Here is an 11791-nt window from a genome sequence, read left to right on the forward strand (position 1 = left end):
AGGATGTTTAAGATGGAGCTACCAGGAAAAGAGGATTGTTCATGGATGCAGTGAAGAAGGACACACAGAGGACTGGAGGATGTTTGATAGGGTGAGATGGAGGCGGACCCCTGAAGAGAGCAGCGGAAAGAAGATGATGTTATTTTTGCTTCATTATTTTTGTACTATTTTGCATGCAGGGTTAGCAGAACAGAAGCAGCTAAAACCTGCTGAGACTGCACCTCTTCTGACAGCAGGAACCATCAGTTCATCTTCCAGAGTTTTCCTTATTCCCTGTGTCTTTGCTCTTACAAAGTATCCGCATAGCAGAAATCATTTTCAGATGAGATGAACAGATTTCTACGTGGAGTTTACACATTCTCTTTGTGCCTTCCAGCTCCAAAGACATGCATGTTAACTGATTGCTAAATTGGCCCAAAGTTTAAATGTGAGTTTGAATGGCTGTCTTTCTCTCTCTGCTAGGCCTGCAATAGACTAGCAACTGGCTCCAGCACCCTCAGCAACACTTTCAAATTTGCCTTGTGAATTCACTAAAGGGTCCATGTTACCATTTCTGATCGCACGACCCACCTTTTTCATGCTGCGCTGCTGCCATACTACTCTTTTCTTTACAGATTTCCCTATTTGAAACCTAACATGTACCACAAGAGTGCCAGAGATGTGTCTTTCTTTCTAAAAATGAATGTAACATGTAACAGATAGTGGAAAAACACATTTAAAAGTCATAAACTTAAGCACGGTTTATTGAGCTTCCTGTCCAACTATTATGTTCTACATCACAACATTTTACATTCCACATCAATGTAACACAGTAAATTAGATAAACAGACTAGAGAACATAAAATAACACAACACTATCTACAGGCAATCATAAATAAGCACTGACTAAAACAGTATCAACATTTTAAGTTTGGTCTTGGTCCTAGAAAGAAAGGAGAGATCAGTGCAGAGCTCAGAAAAGAGGAGCTGATCTGTGACAGTTAATCTGTCCCACATCTGCCCCGCTTTTCAGAGACGCTGCGCTGATATGGCCCTGGTACACAGTCAAAATGGAAGTACCAATCATTCCTGGTATCTGATTTTTTTTTAGGAAAATCACTTATAAAAATTGAGAAAAATATCAAAAAAAGAAAACCATTATAAAAAAATACTCTATTGACCAATACACAATGAAAACGGGTAGAAAGTTGAAGGTTTACCTCACCAAAGGTTTGTAACTAAAATCAGACTATAGTCAGTGACATTCAGTGGAGAGTGTGCAATATCAATACCAAGTCTCATTACATTTTTTTCCTGATTTACTATACATGTTTGTATGTGCGTGAGAAGTGAATCTAGCTAGCTAATGTTAGTTAAAACACAATTAAGGGACAAACTATACATTATATTAAGTCTTTTATGTACACCCCGACTGCTCTGCTAAATGTTCTGCCTCCAAACAAAAGCATAATCGATGTAGTTTAAATAAATTGTTAAGTGAAACTATTCAGGAACGCTTATTTAAATCCCACTACTTAGCATTTTAGTGTGTACAGCAGTGTATAAGTATCCAACAAAACCACACTATACTGTAGTTGTAAGGACACGTGAGAACATTTCTAATGTTTTTAAATATTTTTATAATACTGCCCGTCACAATTTTAGAATACATCACGTTGATGACAACTTTTAGTTTACAACTACATTATAGCCTGTTAACTACTGCTTATGGATGCTTAATAGAGAGCCATCTCCCAAAGTTTTGCCAATTGCCTTCTTTGACTCCTTCATGGTAATCAGTATGTTACAGCAAAAAAACCAAAAAAACCCCCAAAATTTGTAAACATCTCATAGGATCATCCAACTACATGCAACTCTTCTCAAAATCCTGCTGAATGTCATATTTCATTAGACATTCGTCCACACAGCCTTACTGTCGTAAGTTTAATAACATTCTGGAGGAAAATGACAACTATTTTGCACCAATAAAGGTTTTTTTTAAAGACCTTGCATAGATAATTGATTTGCATTCCATATTTGCAGCGTGTTTAACTTGAGACTTTGACCTTCAATTCAGCTTACTTCATAAAGAGAAATGGATTACAGGGGATTCACCCACCAAATATACCTGTACTCGTCATGTGTCGTCATTTCTTGTGATATTTAAAGCATTATTTAAGTACCATACAATCAGATGAGAGTCGACGACCCCTTCACTGACTTACAAAAACCTGCTAATCAAAGCAACAGCTGAGCGAGTTGATGTGAGGGAAATGTGCAGAGACATTCAAATCATCAACACTAGCACGCCACTTTCAACTAATAAAAGGTACCGCTTTTTAACCAGTGATTCATTTCAGTGGATTTAATCTACAGTAATCATTTCACGAGTCTTTTCCCACTTAAAGGATCGATTACCAAAAGCCCACGAGCCGGATTTTAGATTTTATCCTCCCAAAAACAGTACTGATGGACCTCTGAACATCCCATTTACGATTTGTTAGTAACTTGAGGAACATCAGAGTACGTCAGGAGACGGTGGATAAAGTAATAAAAGAAACAGATGGAAATACAAACAGCTGTGGAGCAGCTAACCAGGCAAACGGAAACTCAAAGTGACCTCATTTCAGATGACACGGTCACAAGAACCGGACAGCACACATGCATCGTGCCCGCACACGCCAAGCAGCAGCATGCTCATAAGACTACCTCTCGACTAAAACGGTTTGCTTCTGAAGAACAGTTTGGCATCGGATGGTTAATCTACACTGATAGGAATTACTACCTTTACATTACTACCTTCCTGTCTCAATAATGCCAGGTGTTGATCCTGAGACTGGACAATAGTATGGCTTAGTCAGCAAAAGCCTGGTTTCCATAATTCTGTACACACATTATTAGAACTACCCTGCAAACAAAAAACCTCTAGGAATAAATCTTTGAAGTTAAATCTGTCCTGTAGATATTTTGCCAAAAAAGGTGGATGATTAGACATCTACTGAGTTGATGTTTTAATGAAACAATACATTTTATTTTTAAGAGAAAACCAAGACTTGTGGACTTGTTTGACTGAGATGTAGGGCTATAGATATGAATGAATGAAGATTTCCCTATGATGACTATCAACACAGTAGCTAAACATGCAGCCACTTCATAACTATAAAATGTGGAACATGATTAAGTGTACATGTAATTGTGGCAGCCTACACATTAAAATATACTGTAGACAATTAAGACTTTTTTGTGATTTGCCTGCTTAACAATTCACATCAGAACAAACTTGATTGTTTGGCAGTATTTGGTAATAAAGTGTTTATCATTCTCATTTTTATGATATGCATTTTGTATATTATATATGAGTACATTTGTGCCCAACCCACCTAAAAAAGAAAAAAGAAAAAGAAAAAACTTATTTGCGCAAAGATGAATGGAAAATAAACTGGTAATGACATGCAGGCAAGACCAAGTTTGAAATTATTGCTGTAAATTATTGAAATATGGGCTTTACTAACATTTTATTAACATTTTACAAGCATCAAAAAATGATTTTTTTTAAAGTAGCTGTCGATAGATCTTACCCAAGCACCTGTATTGTCTTTTGTCCTTTAACATGAATGCGATATGAGAATACAAAAAGTCATCAAACATTCACTTTTTTTCATCCCTTGCTAGATATTAAGTTACAAAATGTAAGAAAAAAAACTGATGAAAGATTACAAACACAAATACAGTATGTGTACTAACATTTCATTCATTGAACAAGTGATCAAAACTCACATGCTGCATTAATGTGACTGAAGTTTTGGTCAAACGGGCTTAGAGGCTGGTTGGCAACCCCTTGATGTCCTCTGGTTGCTAGGGGGAAAAGTGTATTCCTCGACTAGTTGGTGAGTGCTTGCAAGCAGCGGGAAATGAGCTCCGAAGAGGGCGCTGCACCAAAAACCTCAGACACTCGCTAATTACTCGCTGAGCGATAGTGAAACTTGAGGGAGTGCAAGTTTGGAGAACTTTCCCCTTCAAAGTAAAAGTTGTTTCTTACTATTGCTGTCAACATGGTTTAAAAAGGGCAAATGGATCAGCTTCTGGTTTGTGTCACAGTTTTTGAAATTTCACTCAGTGAACAGTTGGCGAGTATTTGGAGGTAAGTTGGTATTATCCATGCAAACTACAGCAATATGCTAACAACCAAACCTCTTTGTTAATCATTTCATGTAGTCGCTGGCAGCAACTACTTGCCAGCCGGTTGGGGAGCACACTTATTTTCCCTGGCAACCAGAGGTTTCCAGGGATTTGCTAACAAGCCTCTTAGCCTTGGTGAATGAGGCTGTAGCAGTCGATTTCACAGATAGCCAGCAATCTCCAGCAAACACTCTCCAATCGGCTGGATAATACACATTTTTCCCTAATGATCGGTGGTTGCCAGGGGGTCACAGTTTGGTTTCTAGGCTTGCATGACCAGGGCCTTACAGAGACTGTAGGCATCTGACTAGCTGGATTTTACAAATGCCTAATTTTATCTTATTCTGATGGTCACTGGATAACTGACTTCTTATCAAGTTCTTTCACTGGCAGAGTAAAAATGTGACACAGTACATTCCTCATTTATGTCAAAACAAAATAACTGACTTTCATCTCATGTCATACTGACTCCAGAGTTTCGAGGGTTTATTTTTTTTGATAAATGTGCGAGTCTTTGTGGTGTCAGCTATTTAGTTCACGAGTTGCTGAGACCCCATTACATCACTTACTGGAGCTTTTTATAGCGTGGCATGATGTTAAAGTCTTACAGGGTAAGCCTAGAGAGAACGCTCAAACATAATCCAGCACTTTTGCTACTTTTTGTAGGGTAGCCATAATACCAATCTAACAACTTATCACTTTTTAACTAATTTAGACTGTCGTCAGCACCTCTAAAGCTACAGTCTCTGAGAAAACAGGTGAAAAGCATGAATTAATTCCTGCCACAACAGTTTAATTTCCAGAAATTTAAACGGTTAAAGAAAGAAGAGAAAGGAAAAAACAGTACATAAGATAAATGTGTTTGCCCTGAGGCACTTGGTAGTGGCTCTGATAAATCACTGAAAAACACTACCTTTTCAGTCAAAGCAGTTGTATAGTTTGTCTCAGAAGTTGCATTCAAATTGTCAATTCAAAAATAATGCACATGGTGTGACACACACTGACAATCGTGATCTTCCTAGTGTTCGTCTAGAGTTGTAGTGTCTAGTACAATACACGATGGTGAATATCAAAATGCTACAGAAAAGGGCAGAAGCGCAATATACAGTATGTATGAGCTAAAACTAAACAGGAGCGTGTTCTTTTTTTTGTTCTTTTTTGGGGGGCAGGGAAATGAGAAAGGGATCAGAACAGATGGCCAGAAGGCTAAAGGAGGAGAGACATGGGAGCTGGGCATCAACATGGGAAAATCCTACTTGGGAAAGTTGTTCTGTTGCCGGCGTTTCGCCGACCTCATTTTCTCAAAGCGTGACTCCATTTCCTCTAGGACTTTGGGGGTGTACCTTACTACCAGCTTCACTGTGCCCTGAGCTGCTTTGAGGAGTTCCACAGCTTTCTCGTGGTGCTCTCCTTCCACACTCTAAAGGCAAAAGAAACACAGAAATTGACTTTAAGATTTCACCAGGAACAGATAAAAGTCCATGATTTCTACAGATTAACCTACTGGGTCCAATTATTAAACACAAGAGCAACGAGGAGGTATGTGGCCACTTTTAGAGTAAACAAGAGTTTTATATGTACTGAAGTGAATGTAGTTCCAAAATAAGCTCTAGCAGCTGTTCACATATAACAGCCTGCAATTTGGAAATTTTAATGAGGGAACAAGCTGAGCAATAAACAAAGTCAACTGGATGATTGCTATTGGCTGATCTTTGAGATTTACACTTCCAGACAATAGCATGGCACGTTTACATTCAGTGTTCCATCAGCACTCACTGTGTCCATCTTTAAGCCATAACAAACATGTTGAACACATTAACATTTCCAGAGCTGTACAAGAGGAACCTGACACATTCATTATTTACATCAATATACTATTACTACCATTATTATTACCATTATTATTATTATTTCTAAACATACAAAATTGACAGCTTCCTGTCACTGACATAAGGAAATGTTTTTCCATCGCACCAAGAAGACGCCAAAGACTCCACAGGGTTTCTGAGGGTTTTTTTCTGACAGCTGCTTCGTGCCAGCTCACTGGTAATATGGATTACTGAAGAAGGTTTAGCTGGTAAATGGCCATCATTGTCAGACTCTATGGCTAATAATCAACCAACATGATGATGTAAGTCTGAACATAAAAAAAAGCACAGGTGAGCACAGGCAGGGGATTTTATTGATTTTGTTTTTTGTTGATGCAAATTCCACTGATTGAATCCTGTCACTCCCTATGATGGACAAACTGTTGCCAACAACTCCAAGCTACAAGCTGATATCTTCTTATAGCACTCCCCTGTTTACTAATAATAATAATAATGGATTGGATTTATATAGCGCTTTTCAAGGCACCCAAAGCGCTTTACTAGGCTTTAATAAGCTTCATTTTAAGGCACTACTAGAAGAGTTTGACGAGTGGGAGAGTTGTTGACCTGCCTTACAAGTTCTCATTAATAAATTATGGTGTAACAAGTTCAGAAACAAGGATTTTACAAGTAGATGGGTCCCCAGATTTTTGCACGGTTATTGCAGTTCCTTTTTTTTTTTTTAAATCCTGAAACAAAATCTAGCTGTGCATTAGTTTTTTTGAAGAATGTATTATTTCTAATATCTGCCTGTTTAAAAAAAAATCTGAAATAGAGAATTTGCTCAGGCTCAGTCTAAAATGTAAACCATGCTGTGAATTCAAACGCACCACTCCATTCACTGAGAGAAGCTGGTCCCCTCTTTTCAGGCCTCCATGTCGGTCAGCGATGCCTCCTGGGATGATCCGTGAGATGTAAATTGGTGAGTTTTGCTCCTTTCCGCCCATTATATTGAAACCCAACCCTTCTTCTGTCTTGGGCAGTTCCACAACTCGTGGATGTGAGTGTCCCTCACTTGCTGCAAAAGCTGCAACTGTAGCCTACAAATAGGAAAGTGGTGTTTAGATATCTCGTCTGTATGTACTGCAGTCAAAGCACAAAATTACCCATTTTAAGAAATTAAATGTCTGAAATTAAGATTACAAAAAGACCAAATCTTGTGTTCAGACAGTAACTGACAACTGTCTACCTTTGCTGTGGCATTGGCCCTGACCTCGGGGCTGCTGTTGATGTCCACTGTTTCATACACATGCTCATAGACCTGAGGAGACATTAGTGGACAATATTTCAACAGGAGAACACAAAGAATTCAAACCAAACCAAAGGGTTAACTTTCTATAACCATAACAGCTGTGGGCAGCCAGCATATTTCTACGACTGTCAAAAACACTTTTGTACACAGTATACTTTAACAATTTGAGTTAAGTCAACACTTAACAATAAATCAGGGGAAAAAAGAAATGGCTGTGCAATTTAAGTATTTTGCAATATTTTACATTTTATTTCACACTATGGCTGACGTACATCTGTAAATAGTGTAGGTTGTCAGTCCACTATTTACAGCGTTCGATCACATCAATTTCGAGGAGGCTGCAAAGCTTTGGAAAAGCGGACTTATATGATGTGAAAATGTTTATCAAAGGGAAAATGTGATTTTTCAGACTCTCTAGCTTAACGTTATCTGGTATAACACTAGCTGTTGTTCTTATAGCCGTCTGGCTATCAGCTGTCCCAAAGCGGCAGGGCCACATACCCAATCTGCTGATGATAACTAATTGTGATATTATCGCGAACGAATAAGTATGTTTATGCACGTTTTATTATGTTAGAGTCTCGATTTCAGTTGAGGAGATGAGGCGTGAGGTGAGGAAAAAGAGAATGAGTTGGAGGTTAGGGAGCAGAGAGGAGGGGTGGATGTGCCAGATGAAGAAGAGGAGGACAAAGAGGTAATGGTAAAGAGATGTTGAAAACATAAATGTACAAATCTTAAATGGTCATATATAGCTGGAAAGAGCTATTAGTTACCTTAAAATTTAAACTAACTTTTAACCAGACTTCCACTCTCTTTCTTAATTTTGGAGCATTCTATTGGGAATTCTACTGGGATGCAGACGGTTAAGCTCCAAACTGTAAACTAATGTCTCTTTATTAAGTGTTTTGAATGATACAAGATGAAAGAGACTCACTTCTCTGACAGCATTACAGAATTCACTCTGTAGGACCCTCTGCAGTGCCTGCAGCTTCTGGGGAGGCACTTCCCCTGTCCTCTGGAGTTTATCAAGCAATTCAATAGCACGGTTGATATCTGTCAACAAGAACATGTACATAACCATTACTGAGGCCTGCAAATGTAGATGTTAACATTGGCAGTGAGAGTTACCCACATCAGCGTCAGAGCACAGTCGGCACCCATTTAAAGCTGCAGCCTTTTTTTCTGTTACAATTTACATTTACTTGCACTATATTTGTTCTTATTATAGATATGCTCCGGACAAGCTTGTCTCCCACCAGAACATACTACAACTAGTACAAATCGCTATAATGCAATAATAAAGCAACTCTCAGAGTAACACCCCTTTTATAAAGTAAATTTAACCACCCCTGACGGGATGAGGCAGCAGGCATCACGTTTTTGTTTTTTTTTATTTTGTTTTTGCGAATGTACAGCTTACTTTAATAGCAATGAATTCATAAGCATTTGCAAGTTTATTAAATATTTCTAATCGTGAAGTTTTACGTGTGTACTTACTTGTGTAACCCGTAAGTTTAACCTAACACACAAATCTGCACATTTTAGCAACACACACCCAGAACTTGTGTTATTTACAGACAGGCCGCAAAAATTAATATAACGATACAACCAGCGTAACTGTAAAATCTTCTTTCTTTTATGGTAAGATACAGTGAACAAACCAGCCAGATTGGCTAATCACTGTCTGTTGTCATTAATATTAGCTAGGTGGCTAATGTGCTAAGTACAACAATGTAGCCGTAATAGCTGTGGCTGCTTTAGCTGGGTGACTATATATACATAATCATACAAGAATTAACCGCAAGATGTCTACTCTATCGTTATCCCACCATAAAACAGAGTACACAGACAAAAATAAGCCGCCTGCTTTAATGAGCTAATGCTAGCTAGGCTAGGTTTATGTCGCCCGCATATCACAACAAATATTTTTAAGCTAAAGCTAGCTAGCTAATTAACTTCACCTCTTTCCAATCGCACGGGCTCCCCAAGCGATGCCATTATTGAAATGAGAGGATGTTTGGCGTTAGGGAGATAGTTCGCTAAAAGGAAAAATACTGAAAACTAAGTTTGGTAATCCTGGCTGGCGTTATGTGCGCTTAACTGAGACGATAAATCAGATTAGCCAAGTTAGCCGGCTAGGCTAGCTGCCAGTGTCATGATGCGTTCAGGGAAACCTCGTAAAACTGTGAACTCGGAATGTTCAATCACATTTTAAAGTCACCGCGTTTGTATTTGTTACTTTATCCTTTTACTAGACGACTACTGGTGTAAAACTATGATATATCATACATACATAAGCCACATAGATTTACCAATATTCCACCTCGCTTTAGTGTACAAATGTCCTTTCTTTAATTCGTCCAAACGTACACCTTAGCAGCTTCAAATGTTGGATATTAGTAATGCCAGATTTAGTTTTAAGCACAGCGGTTTGATTTTATTATGTTTACTGCTGATGCTGACAATGAGAGTCGGAATATTTTTGTGCCATGCATATAGCCCACTGAAGGTCTCGTTGGCTAGAATCCAAACCCAGATTCCATATTACCATTTAACAACCCGAGGGGTGGAGAACTCCATTTAACATCTTCGCTCAGCCTCCACAGACAGCTCAAAGGACGATTATATTAATATGTACTGCCACAACAAGGGCCAACCAGAAGAAGGTTTATTTGGCTTTTTGTTGACGTCTGATATGAGCGCTCTCTCTGCCACCCCCTACTGGTGAGCTGCATCACATTTTGAGCCTCCATGAATGCAGAAAACTGCAGCTGCACTGCTTCTCTGTATCCTGAAACTTTAGAGCATGATTCACTCCTGACCACACCCCAGTGGGTGATGAAACGCAAATCTTTTGACAGGTGATGAAAAATACCTAATGTGACATCACGAATGTGGGCGTGGCATAAAGCAGACACGCTTAAAGACTTGGTGAGCAGCAGCTTTTGTTCTTTTCTTAACACAGTAGGCCCATTGTTTTCCTAAAAGATTGTAGGATTCACTCATATGCCTGATTTATGGTCACACTGAAAAACACCATGGGCTTCACCCTGCCTCCCTTTATGCACTCTTTTATTAAATGTATGATTGGCAGATTATTTTTTTGAACTTTGTAAAAAATAATAGCCTAAGGCTCATGCTCATGATAAACAAAACACATCCTTATCATCTTATCTAAAATGTTGAATGGCTGATTCATTGTCCTACGTGCTGAGGACGGGATAGTGCTTGAATTTTACCAAATCATTCCCATTTATACCTTCAGGTGGATTTTCCTTGAAGACCAGATCATTTATGATATTGTTCGTCTTCCCACTGTTTGTGTTGCAGAAGCCTCGGTATCTTTTTTGTTTTTAATGGTATTAACTCACAGCATCATCATCAGGCTTCTGTGAAGGGTCCAAGCAGGGCAGTGAAGAAGCTGGCCCATCTTTCCTTCACCGTCTTCAGATCTGGCTGTCTTTGCACTTACCTTCAGGCTGATGGAGGCGTGGTAAAATGAGGTGATTGTGTTCATTCATAAGGGATCGCTGGTGTTTTGAAGAAATTTTGTTTATGCATTTTTGTTGTTTTTAATCTTTCTGCAGTATGTTCTGGAAATGTTTTATGTAACGAAGATGAGACGCTGAACATATTTTATTGTATTCCCACTAAAACCTTAAGCTATGGAATCCAGACTTGGCAGGCATGCATTGCAATGAGTTATTATCTGCCCGAGGGAGAAAGTTGATATAAAGCCTCGGCAGTCTTTTAACCCAGGTGCCAAACCAGTTATGGAGATCGGCTTCTCCTTCTGATCACAGTGACTTTAGAGCTAAAAAAATCAGTGGTGATTGTCCTATTGTGGAGGAGTTAAAGCTGGGATTACAGCGCACTAATAACAAAACGCTGGGTGTACATTTTTAATGTACACAAATGTATGGGTGGTTGAATCCATCACTGTCAAGCTCAGGCAGTCTACCCACTTGTACTAGTCTGCACTTGAACGCGTAGGCCCTTTTCTTGTGTTAATAGGGTCTCGTAATTGTGCGACATCACACATGCAGCTGGAGCAAAAGCTCTGAACACCTGTGTATGAACACCAAAGATCCAAAGCACATAAACTTGTGTTGAAAAAATGTGCTGGTGGGGAGCAGGAAGCGGTTTAGGGGCACCTCCTCTCTCTTTCTCCATTTTCTTTTCCTTCCTGAAGTAGCTGAATGACACCCGGAGCTGCTTTCTGTACTCTAACACTGGTTATCTGTGAGTGACCCAAAGCAAGGACTCATTTTCTTATCTTAAAACATCACTTCTTGTTGCTCAGGATTTGAATTTCTGCTCTTTCATGCTTTGGACGTGGCGGTTTGTGCGCATGCATGTGTGCATATGTGCCTCCTCCCTCCTTGCCTGCCGACTGTCCGTATAATAAAGTTTACCCTGCCTAAAAATGCACCGTTGAAACTTTATCGACATTGATTTTGTTTTTCAGTTGCCTATAGTCATTTTTATTTCTTCAAATATTTCAGTTTAATAT

At 39.0% G+C, this 11791-nt stretch overlaps 1 protein-coding gene across 1 annotated transcript; it reads right to left on the reverse strand.

Moving 5' to 3' along the window:
* Positions 1-714: 714 nt before the first annotated feature.
* Positions 715-9445, reverse strand: lin7c (lin-7 homolog C (C. elegans)). The gene is made up of 5 exons (XM_031744835.2): positions 9240-9445; positions 8213-8331; positions 7216-7287; positions 6857-7066; positions 715-5578 (listed from the first exon to the last, which is right to left on the reverse strand). Exons 1-5 carry the CDS (start codon positions 9274-9276, stop codon positions 5411-5413), a joined length of 606 nt encoding a protein of 201 aa, XP_031600695.1. The 5' UTR covers positions 9277-9445; the 3' UTR covers positions 715-5410.
* Between the last annotated feature and the right edge of the window lie 2346 nt (positions 9446-11791).

The sequence above is a fragment of the Oreochromis aureus genome, linkage group 1 (genome assembly GCF_013358895.1).
Source record: "Oreochromis aureus strain Israel breed Guangdong linkage group 1, ZZ_aureus, whole genome shotgun sequence".
Classification (NCBI taxonomy): Eukaryota; Metazoa; Chordata; class Actinopteri; order Cichliformes; family Cichlidae; genus Oreochromis; species Oreochromis aureus.

Bases quoted from the DNA above. Each gene is read 5' to 3' on its own strand.
- lin7c (XM_031744835.2), bottom strand. From the start codon at position 9,276: ATGGCATCGCTTGGGGAGCCCGTGCGATTGGAAAGAG. The intron at 7,288-8,212 runs GTGAGTCTCTTT...ATGTCTCCTCAG, and splicing joins TCTGTAATGCTGTCAGAGAA to GTCTATGAGCATGTGTATGA. The intron at 7,067-7,215 runs GTAGACAGTTGT...TCCTATTTGTAG, and splicing joins GGGCCAATGCCACAGCAAAG to GCTACAGTTGCAGCTTTTGC.